The sequence below is a fragment of the Castor canadensis genome, chromosome 13, assembly GCF_047511655.1.
Source record: "Castor canadensis chromosome 13, mCasCan1.hap1v2, whole genome shotgun sequence".
Taxonomy (NCBI): Eukaryota; Metazoa; Chordata; class Mammalia; order Rodentia; family Castoridae; genus Castor; species Castor canadensis.
The window spans coordinates 70,724,200-70,752,198 of record NC_133398.1 but is presented as its reverse complement, the minus strand read 5'-3'; the positions used below and the strand labels follow the sequence as shown (position 1 = coordinate 70,752,198).

The following is a 27,999-nucleotide window of genomic DNA, read 5'->3' as shown; positions in this document are numbered from 1 at the left end:
TAGCTATAGAGGTACAAATATGTATGAAGACACTGACATTGAATTGTACACTAAAAACCTGCATGCTGATGGGTGCTAGTGGCTCATGCCTGTAATCCTAGCTACTCGGGAGGCAGAGATCAGGAGGATCACAATTCAAAGCCAGCCTGGGTAAATAGTTTGAGAGACCCTATCTCAAAAAAACCCATCACAAAAAAGGGCTGGTGGAGTGGCTTAAGATGGAGGCCCTGAGTTCAACCCAAAATATGCACTTTGGTATTTGAGAAAGCAGCAGGCAGGAAAATCACTCCCAACTGCTCTCCACTCTTCTTCCCTGAAGCAGGTCATAAAACTAGAGAAAGATTTTTCTGATCTTCCTCCAACACAGGCCTTAAGATTCTCATGTAAGAAGTGCCCTCCCAATACCCAGAGGAAAAGAGTATCCTTTTCCCCGAAGACACGAAGACACAGGGTCACAGAAAGAGAACTCTAAACAAACAGGCCTTGCTAAGTCCCCCCAATTTAGTGTCATTAGCTCTTGCCTTTTTTCTATCGTCATTCTCCACAACTCTGTTATTCATCAAACCTGGCACACCAGTACTCAGGTTCACCCATTTTTCAGGCCGTCAATATGAAAGCTTCTATGACATGTAAACTTACTAAGGAAATTTGTATGCTTTTCTTTTTTCAGTCTGTCTTCTGTTATAGGAACCTCAGCCATGAATTTAGCAGATTCACTAAATCAATATGACTGTTCACGTCTCTCAATCCTATAGCTCTTTGCTTACAATATTATATTCTGCCCTGTGTTTATCTACCTACAGCGGGAACGTGCACCAGAATCTACTGTAGAACTTTAATAAAAATAGACATGCCCTATTTACTGGTGAAATGACATAATGTCTGGGATTTGCTTTAACACACTCTAGTAGGGGCAATGAGTACATACAGGTTCCTTATACTATTCTACTTCTATGGACATCTGAAATTTAGTATTTTAAAAAATATATTTTAAACTCCAGCAAAGAAATGTTGGGAGGGTAGATGAATTGGCAAAATGTTGACACAATTTATGTTGGATCATGAATACAAGAGGTCCATTTTATTATCGTTTCCCACTATTGTGTATCTTTGAAAACTTTCATAGTAAAATGTCAAAAAGACACATTAATATATACATATCCAAGCCCCATTCCTAGAGATTTGAGTGATAGGGACACTGAGTAACTAAAAAAAAGTTCCCAAAGTGATTCATTTGAGAATCACAGCTTTTCATTCTTTTGATAAATATTCACTGAACACTTATAATAAGTGCTATGAAAAGAGTAATTTACATTTAAGGAATTTGTAGACTAATACAAAGGGAAAGCATTTAACTTCACACTATAAGGCATTATAAGTTATAAATACCACAAAGGGCTACATTCAGTAGTCTATGGGTATAGATACCAGTCATTATAAACATTCTTAGAAATGAATGTTTTTTTCATCTGACTCCTAGTATGATGTCCTTCAGCCAGAAGCTCAGTATCTTTCAAGCTCATCTTTATATGACTGCTACGGAGTATGATAAACACTTAATTTTTCTCAAAGTCTACTGCCAAAGACATTTATTTCCCTCAGTCACTCATTTTTAAGATGAGCAAATATTCTATGAAGATGTTTCTCAGAGAAGGGTGCAACACTTGGAGTCTAACTCTCTATAAATATGAACAAAACACATGGCTGGTGTTATCTTGGCCCCATTACAACTGGTAATAATCCAAGATAGAGAAGGGAAGACAAGGTACACTGCTCACTCACAAGTCCTTCCCCTCTCGCTGTTTTCCACCATCTACGAACTGCTTAACAGAAACATGGGTGCAGTAAAAATATAGTTTGTTTCTAGCATCTTAAATATCTACCCAGGGGAATCAAATTTTAGAATATGAAAAACACCTTATGAAGTTCATATTTACAGTGCTATGTGAAGGCAAAACTCAAGTTAATTTTAATTTAAATATGTCATACTTGCACCAGACTTTTCCTTAATGAGTTAGTTCCATTTAGTTTAAACAGATTGCAGACTGAGTCCCCAGGCTGCTGTAAGTAGAAATTCCCATTACAAGAAGTGCTGAAAATATGCTGTGTGACCTGCAGAAGAAACTAGAAAGCATGATTTTCTAAGATTCTAGACACTGGATTAGATGATCTCAAAAGCATTCAAAGTTCTGAAAACTACAAACACAGCACAAAAATACCATTTTAGAAAGAAATCTAATAAAACAGTCTAAAACATAGCCAATTTAGCTGAAAGACACACTTTAAAAACTGTAAGACTTTTTTTTTTTTTACCTGATCAAGGTGAGGTGCTGCTGACACATGCTGGAATTTTTTCTGCAAACTAAGAACAACTGATAAGTTTAGAGATCAATATGTTTCTTATTTAGCCTTATACATTACTCAGAGACACCAAGCCAAAAAGGGAAAAGACTGTCCATAACTGCTCCAATTTTGCATGCTGTTCACTTATTCTAATAGAGAAAAGCTGGCAATTTTTAAAAAAATTTCTTTAAAATGCACACACATTCACATACAAAAATACACACACAACAAAGAGAAAAATTAATCTTTTAGCAATAGTCTTTGTGTTGTTAAATATCAGTACATTTCTTTATAACTCCAGTAGATCCATGAAGGCTTAAAAATATATACAAAACCTGTTTAGTACTGCTCAAATTTTTTTAATTCTCCCCAAGCATCCTAACATGAAAATAAGTGGCAAAATAAAGTCAAAAAGGTAAATTTACCTTTACCAAAGTTTTTCCTTGAACATATCTACTTACTAAAGAACAAATGGAGCTCACAAATACAAACCTTCTATATAGTCAATGAGCAGTTAGGTTAAGAGAAAACCAAGTCAGAATCTTAAGAATGCATTGCTCTGATATAAAAGGAGCCAGAAGATCAATATGGCGTGACAAATTACAACCATAACAACTTCAGCATATGTTTAGACACTGATGGGGGCAGGGTAAGAGAGGGGGAAAGGCTTAAAACCTTGCAGATGTTTTGCCTTGAAGAACAGTGTGAGGTAAATTAGTAACAGCAAGTTTAGGAGAGAGAAAGGACTTTGTAGGAACTATTGGAGGGAATGAGTCTCATTGGGGGGTCTTAGTAGAGCAAGTGTCAAATTAAATCCTTCCCAGCTGGTTGTTCAGGAAAGGATTCTTTGGTTAAGCAGGTAAGCACAAGGAAGTTATGCAAAGGCCCATCTACAGTGGTGGGATCAAATTAAATAGCTACTTCTTTAAGTGTCACAAAAGCATTACAACTGCTCTTAACCAAGACAAGAATGAGACTGAAAAATCATATGCTTTTTCCATATGTCCAGTGCTTAATGTTGCTGTTGAACAATGACTGCATATAATTTCATATGCAAGCAAGTCAATAATTTAACACGAACATTTAAAGTTTAGCTCCTATTAAGTTTCAGAATTTTGTGCCCTTAATTTATTCTCTATCAAAAAAACCAAAGGAGTACTCTCGTCTATTAAGACAAGCATATGTTACCAAAGCCTGAAATTCATGAATCAGTACCCCCATATTGCACACTTGCTTGTAATCGTCTAACAACTTGTCTCTACACTAGTAAAAGCACATAAATCTAAAATAGCTTAGTGCTCTGCATATAAACTATTTTACTTTGTAAAAAAGAATAATTTAGTTCTCTTCCTAGTTAGACAGAATTTGCAACTTTTCTATCTCCCAGGTAAAAAATACAGAATAAAATGAACTAGATGTTTTACAGAAAGCACCTTTATAGCAAACCATAGCAAAAGACATAAACAAAAAGGAAAAACTGAAATTTATACCCTAAATGTCAAAGTGGGAAATAATTTTACACTATTATAATTTTTTTTTATAAATAAACTACTAAGGAGAAAAGTATATGACGGGAAAAAACAAACATTTCAACCAAGAAATATCTTAGTGTTTTATGTTAAATGTCAATTGACTTGCAAACTCTTACACCCAATGGGGAAAACTATTTTAATAAAGGCAATTTAAGGCAATATTATTTCACTACCCTCCTTGTAAACCCATTTAGATCCATCAGAAAATAGTCCATTGATTCAAATAATACAGTTCTGAGCCAGATGTGAAGTGTGAGGAAAGGGAACATGGCCAACTGCTAAAGCAGGGCTGAAATGCACTGTAGTCTTAGAAGAGAAAAGAAGAAAAAAGATCAGCAAGATAAAAAGCTAGTATGGGCTAGACTTCTGGCCATCTCAGGAGTGGGTAGCAAAAGACAAAGGCTCTTATGCGCCTACAATTAGGAGACAGCTTCAGCCAACCATCCATCTCCCTAGTAAAGCTAGAACTAAGAAAGGAAAAATGATCATTTTTTAATGACTAAACTAATTTTGGTCATTAATAAGTTTAGGCTTAAGGTCATGTTCATTTAATAGGGGGAAAGTCTTTTTAAATTAGAAACAAAAGCTATGTATGAAAAAAAGTCAGTATAATTCTGAATGATTTTCATATTGCTTACTCAACCATTAACAAGCATAAATGATACTGGACACCAGAAGCTCACATCAGGGAAAATGGTTCAGGGATCTAAAGGGAGAGTTCACAACTATACAGAAGTCTCCTGAAAGGATGTAGTTATTGCTACTATAAAATCAAAAAGTAGGCAGTTTGACTATACGAAATATATAGGGATTTTTTAAAAAATTAGGAATCACTCATATATAATTCAAGTATACTATACTATGAACTGGTGGTACAGGAAAAGCAAATGTCTCTGTAATTTTAATCTGTTATTGGGTTACTCTAAAAAGTTTGACACCTGAGGCTATAGGTGAAATAAACAGCTCTCAAGTGAAGGCTTGACTTCTAGAATAACTAGTTCTGGCCTTGACTTTTAGAAAGACAAATTTATCTCTCTGAATTTCAGTTTCCAATTGAGGATATACCTGCCCTGCCTATCCCACACTTTAAGGTGCTAAAATAATAACATTTTTTCTTACATACTAAAGGTAAATTTAAATTCTCCAATTGATAAGGGTAAAGAGGTCCCATAAAAACCACATGTCCTATCCTCACAGGTTACTTTAGATAGCATCTAAATCTAACAGGATTTTAAAATGTGAACAGTATGAAGACTGAGGGGGAAAAAACTAGTTGAAATAAAATAGTCTTTAAAGACGTGGCTTTAAAGGGGGCAGAGTGGGTGGTAAGGGAGGGGGTGGGGGCAGAGGGGAGAAATGACCCAAGCCTTGTATGCACATATGAATAATAAAAGAAAAAAACTAAAAAAAAAAAAAATAAAAATTGTAAGAAAGATAAAAAGGGGTGGCTGGGGACAAAGGGATAAGAAAGAGTAATAAAGATGGTGAATATTATCAAAATATATCATATGCCTGTATGGAAATATCACAATGAAACCCTTTATACTGTAAATTAATATGCACTAAAGAAAAATAAAAGAAAAGCAATCAAAAAAAAAAGAATTTTTATAATTCAACCAATTTATAAAGATTAGGTACTTCCAAAATCAAAGAACAGATTTGCAAAAAAAAAAAAAAAAAAAAAAAAGACGTGGCTAGCAAAATATATAATATAATATAATGTGATGTAATAAATATAACATAGTAATGAATGGGAATTATGCAGCACAGTACAGAACTACCCACCACACCTACTCATAAGCAGAACTGTTTCACCAATTCAAAATACTAAAGATACAATTTTAAAAATACTATTTTCATGATATTGTGTGAATGGACATACCGGAAACTTAAAGAGACACTCCTTACAAGCATTATGCATTATATGCAACAGCTCAGATGTGGAAACAATCTAAATGTCCATCAATGGATGAATGGAAAAAGTAAATGTGGCATATACATAAAATGAAATTTTACTCAGCCTTAAACTAGTCACTGAAGGACAAATACCACGTGATTATACCTATATCAGGTAATAGTAAGGAAAACTCATAGAAGTAGAGACTAGAACAGTGGTTGCCAGGGCACGGAGAGGGGGGTGGGGGACGAGAAAGTGTTATTCAATGAGTATAAAGTTTCAATAAGTTCACAGTCTGCTGTATATTTTCACGCCTGTAAGTTAACAATACTATATTGTATGCTTAAAATTTTTTAAGCGGGTAGGTCTCAAATTAATAGGCTCTTACTACAATTTAAAAAAGAAGAAGAAAAAGAAGAGGCTGATGTCCAAGAATAAATTTTTTTTTCTCCTTTATCAAAAAGATTTCCCCAGGAAGAGGCAGAAAGCTGATCTATCACAAAGAGGAAGGGAGGTATTTGTGGGCACACCAAAGCTAAAACTTTCTATGAATGTCATGTGTTTTTCCCTAAAACCAGGATTACAGTGGTATATATTTCTAAAGTTAACTGTATCTATGAGACAGGGTCTCACTATGCAGTCCAGGCTGGCTTTCAATTTGTGATCCCCTGACTCTCTGGGCTTCATTTACACTATAATTTTTATAGGAAAATGCATGGTGACTTCCAAGTAACCAACTACCAAAACCTTAAAGAACATAACTAAGAATGATCTTGTAGGTCAAAGTAATGACAGCTTAAATCAAGAGTAAATCATTCCCATAACATAAATAAAGTGCATCACTCAAAAATGTCCAAAATATCAAAAACATACCTTACTCCAGAGAGACTATCAAAGGCATGAAGATCTAACACATTTGAGAGATCAACTCTAAAAGGAAGAAAATTCATATGAACATTTAAAAATTCTGTGAAATACATCCAATTTATCAAGAAAAACATCTAATACACCTATCAAAATGTGTAAGCATAAAGATTAATTAGCATATCATATTTGGGGAAATGCATAAAACTGATGGCAAGAAATAAAAAGGCTACTGTAAAAAATTTCTACATGAAAGTGGGTGAATAGTTAAGATTAGGCAGAAAATTACTTGGTTGTTGCTTCAACAAACTAGTTTTTAATTTGCTTGTTTGTTTTTTTGCCTTTTATTCAATTGTCCTTTCAATTTTGAAATCTAATTTATGTTTTTTGAATACTACATTTTATGACCAAAAAAAAAATCAGCTAAATAACTAAAACTCTTCTAAGCAGTTTATCACTCCAAGTATGAAACAAAAGAAATGACAAATGGATAGTAGTATAGGTACATCCCAAATACCTTTGGAATTTGTGTAATTCTTTTACTCCCACTCTTATGATAAAACAGATAACATAAAAATACTAGTAGTCAAGTGATGGGGACAAAGCTCACAGGTAGAGAATGTGCTTCACATGTACAAGGCTCTGGGTCTGACCCAAACAAACAAAAAATAAACAAACAAAATTGGTACAAGTAAACAACCAGAGCATAAATGTAAGTCCATCCCAGTACTCTATGCTCAGGTAGGTTTGATTTCATTCATTCACAACGGGGCTGCGTGTGGAATGAACTTCCTGGTTTACAATGCTCTGTCTGAACAGACACTACTTCTCTTAGAATTACTTGCTAATAATTAAACCTTATTAGGAATGCAGCAATTTAAACCAGATGAGAATAACATAATATCACAATTAGCATTAGGTTTATTTTAAATGTATAAAAGTAAATTTATAAAGGATTGATTGAGTTCCAATAGTAACATAAGCCCATAACAGAGCAGATAACAGTGACTTCTTAATCAATGCTAAAATGTAGGCAATATTTAGAGTAAATGGCAAAAGTTTAATTTTATTTCAAAATCAGACTCCAGGAGTTTGTCAAACATTTATTATATTTTTTTCACAAAGGAAATAAAAGTCCATTTGTCAGATTCAAGATTTTTTAAGTGCATAAAATGTAGATTAAAATACGCCCTTAACTTCAGGCTGGGCAGCTGTGCCTATTTTGTTCACCCTCAGCAGTCTGCCACATACTCTGTTAGTTTGTGACTACTCATCCTGGCGCAAATCCCCATCTTATTAAAAGACGACTACTCCAGAGTTCTATGTTAATAGACTATATCAACACTTCAAATTCTGGACATTCTAGATATGCCAAATTAAGAAATTGATCAGGCAAAGAAGTAAATGTTCCATGAAGAAATTTTTGAATATCAATTTACACTCAGAAACCAGTCTTAATATTAAATGTACTTTCTTTTTCAGCTTCACAGTTGAGCAAATATTTATACTGACAGGTCAAAAATGAATGGCGTTTCCCTCCAAGTTTATCAACTTAGAAAACAGCTTAAAGTTTAATGAAATTTGCACATCCCAATTCTATGAAGATCTCATTCAGTTTTGAAAAACGGCCTTCTAAATTTAATAACTAGCATTTAGCTGTGACAGTATCCCTGAGAATACATGTCATTTAGAGATAATTCTGCTTTACATCCAAATTCCTTGGAAATTCACAAAACAGACAGGGTCAATAATGGATCTGTACAACAGATTACACTCTGCAGAGAAGAATAAAATATCAAAACCTTTCACCAAATTCTCAATGGACAGCCCAAGACAAAGTCTCAGCTTCCAGATGGAAGTTTCTATGAACTTTCCCCAAATCTACTACTGCTGTGAAAAAGAAATTCTTCATTCACTCAAGGCATGTGATTTCCACTAATGTCCATGGCATCAAATGTGTTTAATTTCTTCCATAAGAAATGAAAATATCATATCGTTTCAAAAACATTCAAAAAGAAAGACAAAAAGGTCAATACCATCATTTACAAACTAAATGGGAAAATAAAAAAAAGGAAGAAAACCTCAAAAGTTCATTTTCCTCCTGATTTCTTGGAAGCATTGACTGTAGCTGCTATTCTTTGAATGCTGTTTGTTTATTCACCACCTTTTCATTCCGGTGAGTCTTTCAACAGGGCCCACCAGCCAATCCCAGATCTATGAGTTGTAGAAGTGTCTGTTTTTCAGGTGAACTCTAGAACTAAATTTCCCAATGCCTTTCCCAGTGATACCTCGAACTCAAAACTGCTCACAAAACTGAACTAATTATCTTTCCACCAAGTTGTTCCTGCTCCCTGTATTTCCTATACTTCAGAGAATAGCCCAAATATTAAATCCACGTCCCCAGGGTCACACTGCCTTTAAAATCCTTACTAATTCCTTGTTGCCTACAGGAGAAAATCCAATGCATCATAACATTCAAGATCTTTGTGCTAAGCTCTTTGGTCATACTTTTTTCTCTGCTACATCATCCCATGTGATCTACTCATTCTAAAATATTTACAGGTCTCTGGAATATAAAATTTTCCTGACACCTTAAAAGTCATCCCTGCTCCAGGTTATCTGGAAAACTCTCATGTTTAAAATTATTGTTGTTGTTGTTATTATTATTATTATTGCAGTACTGGGGATTAAACTCAGGGCCTTACATTTGCTAGACAAGTATTCTACCACTTGAGCCACTCTGCCAGCCTCCCATTCATTCTTTAAGACTCGGGTCAAGCCACAAGTGTTGGCTCAAGTCTGTAATCCTAGCTACTCAGGAAGTTAGGAGATTGGGAGGATCAAGGCTGGAGGCCAGTCTAGGCAAAAGTTCACAAGACCCCATCTCAACCAATGACTGGGTAAAATAGTGCATGCCTATAACACAGCTACACACAAATAGCAAGATTATTGTCCAGGCCTGCTAAGGTATAAAGTGAGAACCTGTCTCAACAATAACCAACACAAATAGGGCTGGCAGAGTGTCTCCTGCAGTAGAATGCCTACCTAGCAAGCACAAAGTCCTGAGTCAGACCCCAGTACCATATAAACAAAACAGACTCAGGTCAATGACCATCTTCCCATCCAAATTCTCCTGTTGTGATATATCAGTAATACCTAAAATGTTGCTTTTTGCTTGTTTGCTTCACTGTTTCCTCTAAATGTCTGGTCTTCTTAAAGGTAACTTTTGCTTTATCCATTAAATCTTTAATCTGTCATGAAATGCCTAGGAGTCAGTGTAATGTTCAATAGTTTGTTGAGTTGGTTAACTTATTATTGACCAACTAACTAGGTTTTGATTTTTCTCTGTTCAGTCCAGAGGCTGGCCAGGAGCAAAAACTCTCAAGACCCTATGTAGAAAAACACTAATGAAAAAAGGGGCTAGAGCTGTAGCTAAATGGTAGAGGGCATGACTAGCAAGCATAAGGCCCTGAATTCAAACCCCAGTACTGCCCCTCACAAATACATATACACTCATGTGTGTGTATGCATGTGTGTGTGTATATATATATATACACACACATATATATATATATATATATGAAATGGCAAACAAAATTTTTGCCATAATAAACTAATCAAGATGCTAATCAAGATGAGGCCTTTGTTCAGGTCATGGATATTTACAAAATGAAAACAAAGAAAAACTAATTTAAGATTATTGTAATTATGAGCTGAATGTTATTATAACAGAACCACAACTATTTGCAGATATAATTTTTAAAGTTTATTTAAGCAGTGAGCAGTTGTCTGTGTATCATTTGTAAAGAAAAGAAAAATTGAGAACAATGCAGACTGCAACAGGAAGAAGACATACTGAGGAACAGCTCATGGGATCATCAGAAAATTCTACAACGGAACCTGAAATGAAGGGAGCACATTTGCCTGTACAATGCCTGAAAAGGACTTCTTCTACTCCGTCAGCAGACAAGTGACTCCTGAGAATGTGTTCCAAATTCATTCCCCAGCTGCCCACTTGCTTATACGCAGCTGCTGTTACTGCTGAACACTTCTGCTAGTCTGTCAACACCTCTAATCTCTGCCAATGCAGACAGGACACTCAGTTAAGGCCAATGCTGCACTTCCGAGGAAAAAATCTCTCAATTAGGGATTGTGTGGCACTAAGCGCCAGCTGTGAGCCTCAGAGCTGCTGGCTGCAGTCATTCTCACCAAAAACTGAGCTTAATAAAATAATCTTGTACTGAAATTTCTGAAATCATGATACCGCTCCATAGAAAACAGTTCAATTTACAAAATACATTTCACAGATATTTTAAAAACAATGTGCATCTATATTAACAAGCAAAAAAGAGAAAAGAATGTAAAGAAAATGGAAATCAAAATTTAATAAAGGAATATATCAGGAATTTAAAGGTAAAGATTCTATGTATTTTTACAACATAGGCTTTTTCTTTTTTGCAAACTATGAAATAAGATTTAAAAAGTATTAAAAAGCCATTTAAAAACCTCAAATTAAGATAAGATTCTTCAGTATGATTTTCTAGATTTCTGTACCAAATTACTTCAGGGGGTGGTTGAAAGTCTTTTTGTTTCACTTTGTTTTTTGTCGTTGCTGTTTTGAGACAGGGTCTTACTATGTAGCCCAGGCTGGCCTAGAACTCACAATCCTCCTGCCTCAGTCTCTCAAGTGCTGGGATTACACAAGTATACCATCAATTCTGGTTAAAAGTCTTATTCTTCCTCATTATGTATAAACTCAGTGATACAGTGTTATCATCACTCCATAGTCTTAGTTACAAAGACAGGCAAAGGTATTGACAAAATTAAATATGCTAAACTATAAAGAGCATTCAAAACTACTTTTTGGGGTCCCATTTTTTAATATACCTATATCGTTTTATATTACTTATTATTAGTATTAGTAATAGCTTTTTAAAGTACCTTGATCTTTGTGTTTCTAAAATTTTTCCAAGTCCATTTATATATCTGAAATAAAAAATGAACAAGAAAAGGTAAAAAGGTACACAAATCAAATGATTTCTGAAACAGGAAGTAACTAAACATAAACATAGCTGGAACTAGAAAAAGTAAAAAAATACAAAAACAAAACTTGTATTTTCTTATGGTTTAATTATTCTTTTCCTTGAAACCACAAATCTGGTATATTCTATTCATGCCTTAAGAAAACATGATATGCAAATATCTATGGCACAAGTGATGAACTAAGGGGTGACTTTGTGGTTTATAAAAGACCCTGAAGTTTAAAAAAGATGATTCAAGGGGCTGGAGATGTGGCTCAGTGTTAGAGCACTTGCCTAGCATCTACCACAATGCCCTAGGTTCCATACCCAGTACCACCAAAAAAGAAAACAATGATTCAAATAGCCAGTAGTTTTTATGTTAAAATGAGCATAAACTCAAAGTTTTTACTAATAGGAAGTAAAACCAAGTATCAAGAAAAGCTATGATTTTCTCTTGCAGTCATTAATCTTCACAACAATCTCTTAATGAATCATACTCTTATTGATTCAGTTTATAATATATACTTTATGAACCAGTACAACAGAGTCAAAATCAATAAATACTAAGATTACAGTAATGTTAAGCCATCATGTACAAAGCATTATACCCATTAAAGATGACCAACAATAAAAGCTATTGAATGTCTCTTTGTCCATGGCATTGTTTAGTTTAGGTGTTACAAATAATTCAAAACAAACTCCCTTGGATCTTAACCTCATTTGAAACATCCATCATTTGTTTCTAAAGGAAAGGGAATCTCCAGAACAGTCAGCAAAATGACTACTGGGTCTTTTAACATATAGTTGAGTATCATTCATATTGTCCTACGTCTATCAGTCTTGCCCACGGCACTGAAGACATTAAAGCAAGCTGGAAGACAAAGTATAGTTGACAATTAAAGAAGACATTAAAATCAAAGAGAGTTCAAGGGGGAAATAATACCACTTGAGTCAGGGAAGGCTTCACTAAGGAATAGGAGAGAAACAAATTCTACAAAATGGGTAAAACTGCTTGAAAAGGGGAGCAAGAGATAAAGGAATTCAGGAATTGGGAAGTGAGAAAACATGAGTAAAGCTGGAACTTGGCAAGACACATCCATGGGAAAGTAAAGTAACTGTCCTAGGTAAAGTGGGGAGGGGGACTTGATGTTAGGAAAGAGTTGAAGAAAAGCTAGCAAAACAGGGACAGTGTCAGAGGACAGAGAATATCAAATTTTGAATTATACTCTGCAAGTAATGGGGAATCATTATATATACATATGTATATATACGCACACACACTTAACCATCAGTTAGCCAACAATACATGTGATCCCCTAACTGTTCATGAAGCAGGTCAACCTTGAACCTTAAGCTCTACAGGGCAATAGTCATGAGAAAATATTTTGTATTTGTATATTTTGAATTTGGAGGTACATAACACACTTATAATTTTGTAGCTAAGTTGTTCTTTTTTAAAAAAAATTAAACTAAATTTACTTTTTAACTGATACAAAAAATTATACCTGGAGGTAGGGTACCATGTGATGTTCTGATACATGTACACATATACATGTATATGATTTAAGCCTTGTGTAATGCTTAAATCAGGCCAAACATATGCATCCTCTCAAACATTTGTCACCTCTTCGAGGTGAAAAAATTCAAGATTATTTTTTCCAGCTTTTTGAAATATACAGTATACAATTTCTATTGTACCTAATAGTTGTTCTTAATTTACTTAATTCCTCTTCTGAAATCAAGTCTGTTTTATTGATGAGAATGATATCTGCCAAAGCAACTTGTCTAAAATAGAAAAGAACAGATGTCAAAAATAAGTGTTTAAAAAATTAAAAATAAATATAAACAACTCATTTAAATAAATATATTAGCTAATTAATACTTAGGGGTTCTATAGCAGTGATTCAGTTTACTCCTAATCTATTTATTCTTCAGACATTACAGATGAATTGTATTCACCACTACATATAAACTCAGATTTTTACAGTCATTCAGAGTATTTGTTAAGTATTTTCCCCTGTTACTCTGGAGCTATGAAGATAAGCCTCAAGAGGTTTATAATCAAAAGGAACTCACAACTTTCTTTGTAGAGCAATGCATAAAATTCAGATATCCAATATGACAGGTATAAGAATAGACTACTTGTTGTTTTTTATAATATTTAACATAACTTTCAAAGAAATACAGAAAATAAGTTTGCTTAATATCAAACAATTTTGTTTAAAAAAAACCCTACACTTAAGGTATATGAAGATCTTGTACACATATCTTCATCAATATAAATATATCTCTATAAGACAGAAGTTCCAGTTAAAGAATCCAGCTGACAAAGAATGCCAGATAACAAAATAGATTATAACTAGAAGCTGTGTTTCTATTAACAGGATTAATAAAGCTAAGGAATTTTTCCATTTTCCTCAATTCTTTGAGAAATTCTAATCACTGCACTATTTGTTTCTAATCCTGGTCTTATGCTATCTATCAAAGAACACAACAAAATTCTCAAAACTAAATTAATTTCAAATCACTGAAAAACCAGATTTTAAGAGAATGTACATAACAATCCTGTTTTTGTTTAAGTAAATTTTATATGATGACATATCTCCAAATATAAATAGCTACAATCTTTAAATTGGGGGACTTCTATGTTTAATTTTCCTTTGGCTTTTATAATACTTGGCTTTTTTCTATCTAGCATATACATATGTTTATTATAGAATAATATTATAGAATATATATGTAATCTATAATAAACATTTTCATGAGGAAAGAAGTTATAATATTTTTCATTTCTAATTTGAACCATAATTCTATACCACATGCAGTGTTTAGGCAGGATTTCAAAACAACCTGGTATCATACTCTAAAATGACAAAGAATCAATTGCTTGCTGTAGTCTTTATTTTCTACATCCAGAATCATCTGCACTAAATCCCAGAGGGCCTCACTGTTAAATTCAGCAGCATATTTAGTGGCTGTCATCTATCCTAAAACCTTTATCCCACTAGCAAGAATATGCTAAGGGTAGGCAAGTAATTTAAATCCTTATAAGTCTAAAGAAAAGTTGATTAGGAATATAAAGGTATTTAAATAAAAAAATGTTTCCAAATTAAAAGCAGTTCTATATCTGTTCCCCTATAACAGCAAACACTGAGGCAGTTAAGGTAGTAAATGAGCCAGCTATCTTTTTATAATGATCTTCAATACCAAAGAAACTGTATGAGAACAAAATACTTTTGAATGTAAGTATTTCCAAAGTTCCTCAGAATCAAGAAATCCTGAACCCAGCATGTTCATACTTCTTAGTTTTGTGATTTCATATTAATAATTTTCTAATTAACCAGTAATCAGCGTAACTTTAAATATGAATACCTAGAAGCTTCATTGATAAGGCCATCAGGTTTTTCTTCTGTTAAATGCTAAACAAAAACAAAGTTTGAAAATAGTTACTGTGCTATAATATAAAATCTAATGTCAACACAAACAATTTTAATTTTTTTCAACTCTTTTTTAGTATATGATGTTATATAGGGGGTTACATTATGACATTTCCATATATACATATATCATACCCAAGTTTGGTTCATCCTCTCCATTAATCTCCCTTTCACCCACTCCCCTTCTTGAAATGATTTCAACAGATTTCAATGTCCCATATTCATACATGTATAAAAATACCTCAACCATACTCACTCTCCTTTACCCTCTTCATTTACCTTCCCCTCCCATTACTACCCTGCCCTTATACTACCTATAAAAGGGGGATAACCGCTGATATAATTTCTACATTCTTGTCCTTTATTTTTTTAGTGTCTATTCATTGTTCGGTGGGGTTTTGTCTTGGTATTTTACCTGTAAAGATGTTGTTTATTTAGTCAGTCAACCCCCCTCTATTACTCTTCCTGTCCTTTTTCCCTCTCTACACTGTACTGTTCAACAGTTTTCAGTGCATTACATTGTATCTTGTTCCTATACAGTTGTGATATATTTCAATAGTATTTACTCCCTATCATTCTTTTTTTCTTTTCCTCATCCCTTAGTCTCCTCTAACAGTCCCACTTTTTGAAAAATGTTATTTTTAATTTTTTGTGGTACTGGAGTTTGAACTCAGGGCCTACATCTTGAGCCACTCCACTAGCCCTTTTTTTGATGGGTTTTTCGAGATAGAGTCTCACAAACCATTTTCCTGGGGTTGGCTAGAACCATGATCCCCTCCACATCCCAATCTCTGCCTCCTGATTAGCTAGGATTACAGGTGTGAGCCACTAGCGCCCAGCTGAAAAATGTTATCTATCTATCTATCTATCTCTCTCTCTATCTATCTATCTATCTGATGAAGAAATGGGCAAATTAACTGAATAACAATTTTTCAAAGGAAGAAGTCCAAATGGCTAAAAAATACATGAAGAAATGTTCAGCATCCCTGGCCATAAAGGAAATGCAAATCAAACCACTTTAACATTCCACCTCACTTGTGTTAGAATTGCTCCCATCAAAAATACAAACAACAAATGTTGGCGAGGATGTGTGGAAAAAGGAACCTCACACACTGCTGATGGAAATGTAAATTAGTACAACCACTATGGAAAACAGTAGGAAACTCCTCAACAAACTAAAAATAGAATTGCCATATAATCCAGTTATACCACTCCCAGGGATATACCCAAAGGGAATATAAAAGTCAGGATACAATAAAGACACCTGCATTCTCATGTTTATTGCAGTATTATTCACAACAGCCAAGCTATGGAAACAGCACAGTTGCCCTACAACTGATGAATGAACTAAGAAAATGTGCATATACACAATGGACTATTACTCAGCCATAAAGAGGAGTGGCATTTTGTCATTCGCAGGTAAACAGATGGAACTGGAGAACATCAGTTAAGTGAAGCTGCATTCAGAGAGCAAAGGTTGTGTGTTTTCTAACACAAACAATTTTAGAGGCAACTTTCTTGCCCCTATTAAGACTTTAACAAGTTGCACTACTGCTTTCTATCTGAAAGCACTTTTCTTCTTCATTTCCATTTGTTTCCAACAGGGAAACTATGGGATATTGGGGAAGAGAGGGCTTAGAATTTTGTACTCCTGCACTTCTCTTTTTCTTAAAAAGAAAACTCCTCAAATTTAAATAATATCATAAAAATATAGAACATTATAGTTCAAATTTTAGGCATTTTATAAAGCTGTTCTTCTAAATTTTCATTACTACCTATAAAAGGGGGATAACCGCTGATATAATTTGCTCTATTCCTATCAACCTGCCTCACTCCCCACCCCAACCTTGTACATGGTATGAAGTCAGCACCAATCCCTTCAAATTGTCTAGAAACACAGAAACTGTGGGAAGGACAGCCCTAAACCCACACACAGAGTGATCTGGCCTCTCAGTGCAACTATTTACTTTGCTGACTTCCCCATAGTCAGACCAGCTCTCCCAAATATTATAGCATTAACTTTGAGGGTCATGAGCACTTTTCATCTATCTAGAGGAAGTTTTTCCCTCACAGTTCCACCTATATTCCTAAAGGCATCGATGCCATAAGGTTCCACTCTGGAAAACCACGTTTTCTCTCCAATCACTCTACCCTCTACAGGGGTTCCCTAGCACAATAAAAAGCAGGTGACTAAGGTTAAAAGGCAACTAGATTATAGTCATACTCTTTATATGTGAGTTGAGCTTCATAAGCTATTAAATCATTTTACATACATTACTTTGTTAAGACTTTATAACAAGTATGGGAAGTCACTATTCTTATTTTATAAAGGAAGAGACTAAGTATAACATCCTCACCATCACAGGATACAGTACTTTTATATACCATCACAGGGGTATTTTATTTTTAACTAAAAACATTCAGGCTAGATACAGTGGCTCATGTCTGTAATCCCAGCTTCTTGGGAGGCAGAGATTTGGAGAATTGCAGTTTGAGGTCATAGTTAGCGAGACCCCATCTCAACAAATAAACTGGGTGTGGGGCATGGGTAGGAGGATTATAGTCTCAGGCCAGCCCAGCCCAGGCAAAAAAGTGAGACTCTAGCTAAAAAATAACCTAAAGCAAAAAGGGCTGAAGGCCCTGAGTTCAGACCCAGTACCATCCAAAAAAGAAAAAAAACATGCTCAGTAGAAGTAAAATGAATATAATTTTAAAATCTTTGTGAAAGTCTTTTGTATTATACAAATCAGCCTTATATATGTAAGTGCTACATAAGTGTTAATAATTGCCTAAGAGAATATATATATATAAAGATTACCTAAGACTTAAATTCTAGTTTATTTATCAAACTAATTTCACAACTCATTGGGAGCTGATAATTAAAGTACTTATATAATTTAGAACTTAATGGAAAGTTGAAAATAATTTAATAATCCTGGTTAAGACCTTGGAGAGGAAAACTTTTTGTTTTTTCCTCTTCTAAAAGTTTACCAAATACTACTTAGGGGGAAACAAAACTAAAACCATGGCAATGATATACTCATTTTCACTTTGTGTACAATCCTGTAAATTCAGCTGCAGACCCACTCTTCAATTATGAAAGTCATAGGACTTGTAAAATACCTTATCAAAAATTATTCCATGCCAATAAGACCAAGCTTAGTATTAATTTTTCATAATTATTCTTGGCCTGAAGCTGTAACAAATTCTATTATTACACACTCCCTCTAGAGAATGAGGCTATTCTATTACCAGACCCTGCAATGGTGCCTGGCACACAGGCCCAACAAATATTCCATGAATAAACTGTAGGTAACATAGATGCAAAAACATTATCTGAAAAATGCTGTCTATGTATAACATGTAGGAATAAATGCCTTTCCAATAAGCAGTAAATCTACTTAACAATGATAGACTTTTAGCAAGGTGTTTACCCCTGGATGATCCTATAATATTGAAGATTCTTTAAAATTTTGAAATATTTTTCAAAAAATTGTACTGTTGACCTTTTGAGAGCTTCATTTACAGATCAATTTGGTATTGTTTGGCTGTGAGTTTATGAGGCATAAAAAGATACAATTTGGGCACTTGTGGCTCACATCTATAATACTAGCTACTTGGGAGGCTGAGATTGGGAGGACAGAGGTTCTCGGCTAGCCCAGGCAAAAAAGTTTGGGAGATCCTATCTCAGGAGGAAAAACCAAGGAGTGGTAGCACATGCCTGTTATCCTACCTACAGCAGGAAGCCTAAAAAATCGAAGATGCTGGTTCTAGGCTGGCCTGGGCAAAAAACCAGACCCTATTTCAAAAAATAACCAGAACTAAAAAGGCTAGGTGTGGCTCAAGCAGTAAAGCACCTATCTAGTTTGAAGCCCTGAGTTCAAACCCCAGTATTCCCAATTAAAAAAAAAAAAGATGATATGACAGAACAATTAGAGACTTTTTAAAAACTTCTATCTTAAATGTAACTATAAAATGGTAGTTTCACAAAATAACTCACAATGTTTTGAATCTATTCACTTCTCCACAAAAATTAGAAAGCTTCACTCAAAGCTAAATGGGGTGACATAACATTTCAGTACCTCCAGAAAAAAAAAAAGTATAAAAATAAGTTAAAATCTCCCAAAATAAAAGTCTGCCAATACATACCATGTCATATATGGCATACATCATATATAAATGCAGCAAAGATCAATACCAAATTCTATGCACAGAGCATGTTCTGTGAAAGTTATACAAACATAAAAAACAACAGATGCATACTAACATTTATTCTTTTCTGAGTATCAGCCATACATTTGCCTTATGAGATTTCTTACATCCCCAAGTCAAACTTTACAAAAGACTATAAAACCTGTGTTTGCTAATCAAAAGAACATTCTCCAGTTCTTGGTCATAAGCCAGATGACTTCCATTTATAAAATAAAAACAAAAGGTAAGTTTTGATAATCTACCATTATAAACATATGAAGAAAAAATTATAAAATATTTGTTTCAAAATATTTTCTATGTTATATATACATATATATATTTGAGGGCTTTTTTTGGTGGTCCTGGGGTTTGAACTCAGAGCTTGAAGCCAGCCTGGAACCTCAATCCTCCCAATCTCAGACTCCCAAGTAGCTAATATGAAAGATGTGAGCCCCAACTGCCTAACTTGTATCTTTTTATATGCCTTACAAACTCACAGCCAAATGACATCAAACTGATCTGTAGATGAAGCTTCCAAAGGTCAAGAATTTCAAGTTACAGGATCATTCAGAGGCAAATGCCTTGCTAAAAGTCTACCATTTGAGCTTACACCCTCAGCCCTTTTTTTACTTTAGGTATTTTTCAGATAGGGTTGTGCTTTTGCCCAGGACCAGTGGTTTTGGACAGCAATCCTCCTACCTGATGCCTCCCATATAGACTGCATTACAGAATTACACCACCAAGTTCAGCTTGTTGGTTGAGATAGAATCTCGATAATTTTGCCTGGGCTGCTGGCCTCAAACCTTGATCCTCCTAATCTCTGCCTCCTGTGTAGCTGGAATTATAAATGTAGCCACCATGCTACATTCCAAGGATTCCTCATCTCTGCTTGAGACTGGAGCTTTTGCTTATACATCAAAAAGGCAACAATAATTTCGTACTAATAACCCAATATTCAAAAGATAAAGGTTCAAACTCCCAACATAGCCTACAACAACAAAGTAGAAAAAAAGGGATGTGAGACTCAGGTCAAAGGATAAAAAGTTTCAGTTTTGCAGGATGAATAAAACTAATTATAACGTGGTGACTATAGTTAAGACTACTGGATTGAACACATAAAACTTGCTGATCTTAGATCTTAAATGTTCTTACCCACACACTACCAAAAAATGGTAGCTATGTGAGCTGACAGATAAGTTAATGCTTGATTGTTTTCACAATATCTACACGCGCATCGACATGGCAAGTTGTATACCTTAAACATACACAATTTTTGTTAGCTTCAATTCAATAAAAATAGAAAGAAACAAAGAAATTCTCTGAAATAACACTACTGTAGACATAACTACAAGAAAGGATAAAGGGTGTCTTTTCTGCAGGAATAAAGAGACAAACTGGACCAAAAGAAAATAAAAACTATCCTGTAACTTACTGGCTAAGAAAGAAGACTGTTGTTGACCAAAGGACAAATAAATCTAGTGTCAAAACACTAAATCTATCATCAAAGAAGGAGAAAAAGAGGAAGAGGTGGGAAAGGCAGGAATTTCTTTCAAACAGACTGGTTATAGATCTAAAACTTTTTAAAGCTAACTCTTCCAGCTTTAAAAAAAAAAAGTATTGCATAACGTCAGTCTACTTATTTTTCTGGCCTTTTCAAAGCCAAACTGTTTTCTGACTGAATTGTTTCACCAGCTTGTGCACTATAACAGAAGAACCAAAAAGAAACTTGTCACTTGACCTTTTGTGTATAACTTCATTCACTGATTCTATTACATTAAATGCTGTCACATTTATAGAACTGAAAAGAACAATGTTGGTAGCCTGGGTGTCAAGTCTTGAGAATAGAAAGCTGTCATTTAAGTTGTCCAATTCTTTGCCCATGATTAAAAAATGAATATTTCAGATCAATGGGTGACAATCCCATTAGAGTGATAGCCCATGATATCAATTACCATTTCAGTTTCAATTTGGCTGGCTGGCCACAGGGTACCATTTCTCAGCTTTCCTTGTGATGGGCTGGCTCTGTGAAGCATGACACCCTTAAATTGCTGCCCATTATCCAAGTGTCATTACTTGTACTGCCTCACAGTTCTCTGAATCACAAGCAGCTACTGAGGTCAAGCTTTGCAACCAGAGGAATTGGACAAGTTGGCAAATTCTTTATATAAAGGCAAAGTTATTTATCTGGCATCCGACTTAGAAAATCTAAAGTTTCCATTATCCTGACAGTATGTCAGTTTTATGTAGGTACATTGATTTAATAATTTAAGAGGTTTTTTATCAAGGTGGCAGGGGGTTAAAGGTATACTGTGTTTGCATTATTCAGAATGTTGCTTTGGGTTTTTATGGCCTCTTATTATGCTATAATAGATTCCATTTAACTCTTCTCTGCACCCAGCTATACATACAAAAAATTTTCCTATAATCATATAATACATAGAGTTTGACTTTGGGTATGGCATGTTAAGTCTATCAAAAAAATGAAATGTCCTATCTGTTACCTACCCTATAAGTGTCCCAAATTTGATAATAAATTTATAGAGGAGATGGATTCAAGCATACCTTTAATATATAAGACATTCAAAATAAAGAATCTGAGGTTTTTCTGGTGTTTTTTTCATTTTGCAGCTTCCATTAATAGTTTACTTGAAATATGATTTTGAAATACCTATTAGAATTTTTCCGGGAAAAACTGTAAAAATATAATTTGGTGGGTTTTTTGGTTCCTATACTATTCATAAATTGGGGATCTTTGATTCTTATTCTTCACAAATGCAAATTTTAATTAGAGATAAGGGCAAAATAGTTTCTGCCTGGTAGCGAGGGGGTAGCAGGGGAGTGAGAGGGGGTGGGGGGGCAACATTGTATGCACATATGAATAAAAGGAAAAAAATGCAAACTTTAAACTCTAACAAAGGAATTCTCTTCCAAACTTCTAAAATGAGGGCACTCTATGGAGGGTGTGAAGTGCTGGTGAAGGAGTGTTGTAGCCATTTGAAGAACCAGATAGGTCTTCTTAGAGTGTAGTTTCACTAAACATTTGGAAGAAAAACTTTAAAAAAAAAATAAGTACAGATATACTAGGGAGTAGAATACAAAATCACAAATTTTTAAACACTGATCTAAACTCCTAAGAAATTATTACTTTGGTCCCTATCTCTACACCCATTTTGGTGTGGGGTAGGTGCTGGGGGCAGGGGTTAAGTTCATTCTCTGATTCATTTAATGATATCAAAAAGTTGAGAAACACTATTTTATTTTAGGCAGTAATATGCTTCTAAGTATCTTACTAAGTGAATTTTATAAATTGAGATCATTTAAATGCATGTGAGGATCTTCACAATTAACAAAACATTCACAGCAGAATGTCTTTTAATGGAGAGTTTCTCTTCACTAATCCTATCCAAAAATCTCAATTTCTTTAAGATGAAATAAAGCAGTATTTCTAAAAACTCAGTTCTAGCTGTTTTGGTAGCAGTCTTCTATCAAACAGAAAAACTTATCAATGCTGGAGTTGAATTCTAGTGGCATTACACACACCCAAACTTTATCCTGACTCATATCCTTATAAAATATTATAATAATTCCAGATTTTATCACAACATCAAACCAGACTAACAGAAAAGAAACAATTTAAAAACACAAAATAATAATTTTAAAGCATATAAACTGTATCTATTATTCAGAATTCTATTTTGAATAAGATTCTTGTTAAAAAATTTCAGATAGCCAGACACCAGTGGCTCACACCTATAATCCTGGCTACTCAGGAGGCAGAGATCAGGAGAATTGCAGTTCGAAGCCAGCCTGGGCAAACAGTTGGTGAGACCCTATCTCAAAAAATCCTTCACAAAAATGTGGCTGGTGGAGTGGCTCAAGGAGAAGGCCCTGAGTTCAAGCCCCAGTACCACAAAAGTAATTATCAGATACAAGGAAATATTATAGTCAAACCTTTATATTCCTAATACTTAACAATTAGTGAATCATAATCTTTCAACTTACTTTTAATCCATATTTTGAATCTACAACAGTTATTATACCTATAAAGGAATAAACATTTTAATCATCACTTTTTCAAAAAAAGATGTTGATTAATACTGTACAACCACACTTGAGAAGGAAAATAAAAACTAATCTCTTCCAGTTCACAAATGCTATTCACTAAAACAAAGTATTTTCTTCTCTTATGAATGCAATTTAACACAATCCTAGGAGTAAGTAAATGCATTTCAAATATCTACTGAGTACTGTGTTTAAGAAACCAGGAAAGATAAAAAGAAAAAATTTTTAAATTAAATTAACTAAGAAAACAAGATTTCACTGGTGTTTAAAAGCTTACAATCCAAAATAAGAAAATTTCATAATATAAAATGAAATGTGGTAAATTATACAAGGCAAGTTATTTCTAATTTATTTTCACATAATTAAAATGAAGACTTTTTAACATTTACATTAGTTAAAGAACCTGAGACATCTTAGGATATCTTATTCCCAACCTCTTACTAAACACAGCTCACAAAAATGTTTTATATAACAAGTACTTAAGTCCCCAAAAGATAAAGTTAGTTTAGCAATCTCTGAATATATGCTAAATCATTTTTGAAAAGCTAACACAGGATAAGTGTAATGATGCCTATAGAATTCCACCAGCTACATGTCGCACATTAGGGCCCAATGAAGCCCGGCTTTGATGATTCTTAAATTTTACCCCTTAGCCTATAAAAAACTGGTTTAAAGAAAAAGTGAGAGAGGGAAAGAGAGAATATGGATGGAAGGAGGCAACATAGTTGCTAAGAAGAAAGTTACATGAAGTTTATAAATTTATAAATACGATCAACAAAAGTGTTAAAAACAAAGGGTGTGTGTGTATGTGTGTATGTATCTATGTGTGTGTGTGTGTGTGTGTGTGTGTGCGTGCAAGCTTAAAAATGAAAAGCAGAAATAGCCTTACACTATCAGGCTGGCTAAGACAAAAAGCTCTACCATTATACAAAGTGCATAAATCAAACAGTGGATATAGGGAATCTACACAGCATTTTTAAAGGGAATCCTTAGTGAAACTGCTAAATTGGGAGTTGAAATTAAGACCCAATAATCCAGTTCTAGCACTGTCTGAGTGTTAGAATTTATGAACAAAAATTACTTAATCATAAACTAAACAAGTTTTAAAAGAACAATAGTGCAAGGAATTAAACTTAGACTATAAATAAGCAAAATGAGCTTAACTATAAAGTAAATTCACTTCAAGACAAAAGAATATTATTTTTAACTTACCATCAAGATAAATATCACTTCCTAATTCAGCATCAACCCAAAATATAGAAGCCACAGCACCTGAAAGTACATATGATATTCACCAAATAAAAATATTTCTTTCAACTACAAAACATGATTCTACCTGTTTTAATTTGTCCAAACAGAATTACCAGTAAACACATACACAAGTTGTACCTGGGCTTCCAATCTTTTCATAGGAATTACAGTGATGGAACCTTTTACTATTACAGTCATTTCTAGCCCTCTCCTTACTTTCTAAAAAAAAAAAAAAGAAAGAAAAGAAAAGACCAACTCCCAACTCTTACCACACACAAATCAAATAGCAAGCTTCTACTGATGTCAAAATAATTTACCAACTGATATCATCAAACAATTTGAGCACTATGAATATATGCACCTAGGACTAATTTTATTTTCTCATTCTCTGAATATAATAATCATATGGTTCACAAATAATGAGTCACTGCTCTAAAGGCAAAGCAAACAAAATATAGATAATTTCAAAATCACTTGTCCAAAAAATTTTACTTTTAATTTTTGTAGAATAAAAAGAATAGGAAGTAAAATGATAAATTCTCTGGCATTACTAATTAACCCTCACACTATTTATTTAGTACTGGGTAAAAATTTGGGTCTGAGAAAAAATTATTTGTAAATAAGAAATTAAAACTTGTTTTTGACAGAAGTTGCCTTAGTTCCAAACCACACACCCTGATTAGTATGCCACAATACAAGACAAAGGAAACTGACAGCAAGGAAAGTGTTTGATTTTTAAAGCATCTCAGGCCTAGTTAGTGACAGCGCTGTCTAAAAGAATGAGCACAGGGGGAAGTAAGAATAACTGAACTCATTCCACTGTCTAAAGCTGTCCACCTTCTCTGACAAAATGTGCTCCCCAAGCATCACTCTGTGTCAACAATGAAATACCTGTCAGCTGTTTATAGTGATTACTCATGAAAGATATAGCAAGGACCACAAGATCTAATGGTTTCCTGATATCTATTGATTTTTTTCCCAAAAACTTAATAGTTTTCCAATTTGACTGAAATAGGATTTGTGAGTAACAGGGGCTGAATCAATGTCAGTCTTTTTCAAGGAAATTACTTTACCATGACAATTATTTATCCTACAACTGGAGAGTGTCAGCCCACTAAACGGGAAACAACTGAATTGCCAATAAGAATTTTCTCCACTTTCTTGGCTAAGAACATAATTTTAATTAATAGGGAAGAAAAAAGTAAATCTACTGCATCATTACTCCAAACAGTAAGTCACAAAACTATTGATTTTTTTCACTCAGTAAAACACCCAACACTATGTATAAATAGTCCTATAATTTAAAAAAACATGACTGATTTCTGTTTTGATAAATTGCTTGGAAGTTTTACCACTCACATTTGTTTATTAAGTTGACCTGTAAAAGTATATTACAGTTTTTATTTAAATCTGTCATTTACCTTTGATATAATACTTGCCAGTCTACATAAGAAAGAACTATGAAAAATGTAGATAGAGGTGTTGGAGAGTAGTAAAGATAAAGAAAGGAGTGGTGATTTTCTCCCCAGGGAGAACTGGGCAAGCCTGAAGGAATTCTTGCTGCCTTTAAGGGTGCTACTGGCATCCTAGGGATAGAAGTCAGGGATGCTGCTGACATCCTTCAGTGCCCAAGACAGTTCCCCCACACAACAAATAATTATCAAATTCAAAATGTCATTTGTGCCAAAGCTGAGACTCTTAGAGAGATTACATAATCTTCCTTCTTCAAAGCCTAAAAAAACAAAAGATGAAAATAATCGAAAATTTAAGACGTGAAAAATTTGCCAGCAGCAATCAAAAAGATCATTCAATCTCCTTCTATAAATTTTGAAGAGTGACAGTCAAAATAAGAAACAAAGTTCTATGAAAGTTATGGTTATTCCTAACTAACTCCTTCCTAACCCAACCCCTCAATAAGAGGCTTTGGAAAACAGTTTACAAAACCTTATCAGAAATGCCTCCCAAAGGTATGAGGATAGGCAAGAAACCTCAAAAAAACAAAATAGCATTTGATGTCCTCAATGCAAAGGAACTAATGCAGAAACTTTAAAGTGACAGAGGCCAATAGGAATAGGGTACCAGGAACTAGAGAAAAGGTTAGTTCGAGAAGAATTAATTTAGAATGTAACACATATGTACAGGAAAGCAATGCAAGTAAACTCCCTGTATAGCTATCCTTATCTCAACTAGCAAAAACCCTTGGTCCTTCCTATTATTGCTTATACTCTCTCTTCAACAAAATTAGAGATAAGGGCAAAATAGTTTCTGCCTGGTAGCGAGGGGGTAGTGGGGGAGAGGGAGGGGGCGGGGTGAAAGGGAGGGGGTGGGGGGAAGGGGGGAGAAATGACCCAAACATTGTATGCACATATGAATAAAAGAAATTAAAAAAACAGAAGAGGAAAAAAAGAAAAAAAAAGAGACCTTGCAACTAACAAAATAAACGTGAAACACTAATGAAATATCACCATTGCTTATACATACACATATGTATTACAGTAGAGAAAAACAAAAATAGATTTTTCTTTTTAAAAGATGAAAGGCAGGAAGGAAAAAAAAATAATAGGGCACACAAATAGTGAAGAACTCATTCTGGAAGGAAACACAATCCAAGTAACCAAAGAAAATTCTGAAGAACTTCATAACAAAGAAATTAAAAGCAATACATAAACTCAAGCTCAAAAAGAGAGTTTGCCAAAAGGGGCATGCATCCAGGAGAACTCTAAATAAACAAAGCCTGCCAGGGTAGGTGAGTGTAAAACTCATTCCTGAGATCTGCAATAAATAAAGCCTGCAACAGCAGCTGGCTGACAGTAGGTGGCAGATGAGCCGCAGCCTCAGATAGACATTCACAAAGCTGTCTCCAGACTCCTTTTTTTTTCTCCTTTGATGAGAATGAAACTATATTGCATTTGAGCTTGGGATTTCTTTTTTCACCCTTTGATGAGACAACCACAGAACTACTACTCAGACACCAACACCAGGAGTGGATGCTGAAGGACAAACACCAAATCTATTAAGACTGAAATCTATTAAGACTGAAACTTTATTACATTTGAACTTGAGAAATTTTATTTTTTTAATTTTTATTTTTTTAATTATTATTATTATTATTTTATCCTCTCTGTATTTCTAATACCTGTTTAGCTCAATGTTGATTAGTATACTATCTCTCCCTGTTTATTTCTTCAGCTGTTTTTTGTTTTGTTTTTTTCCCTTTTTCTTTACCTTCTTTGCTTTCCCTCTCCTCTCACCCTGCCATTCTAGATATCACCATTGTTAATATCACAAACTAGACAATACTGAATTACACACAGTACAGGAACAGTAACAGTAGCAAGAGGAATGATGGGAAGAGGGAAATCATTTTCTCCCCAATAATAAATTAGTACAGGAACCACAGG

At 34.2% G+C, this 27,999-nt stretch overlaps 1 protein-coding gene across 3 annotated transcripts in view; it reads right to left on the bottom strand.

Annotated features, from left to right (window-relative positions):
* The window catches only part of Zng1a (Zn regulated GTPase metalloprotein activator 1A), a 52,164-nt gene that overhangs the window by 7,840 nt on the left and 16,325 nt on the right, over positions 1-27,999 (bottom strand). The window contains exons 5-12 of one of the 3 annotated variants that reach the window (XM_074051976.1): positions 24,560-24,619; positions 23,288-23,325; positions 15,030-15,076; positions 13,356-13,442; positions 11,578-11,622; positions 6,646-6,702; positions 2,314-2,362; positions 1,990-2,124 (exon numbers count right to left, since the gene is read on the bottom strand). In XM_074051976.1, coding sequence (XP_073908077.1) covers positions 1,990-2,124; positions 2,314-2,362; positions 6,646-6,702; positions 11,578-11,622; positions 13,356-13,442; positions 15,030-15,076; positions 23,288-23,325; positions 24,560-24,619 — 518 coding nt within the window. The remainder of the gene's footprint in view (positions 1-1,989; positions 2,125-2,313; positions 2,363-6,645; positions 6,703-11,577; positions 11,623-13,355; positions 13,443-15,029; positions 15,077-23,287; positions 23,326-24,559; positions 24,620-27,999) is intronic. The other 2 variants (XM_074051977.1, XM_020169925.2) reach the window with 2 other exon arrangements.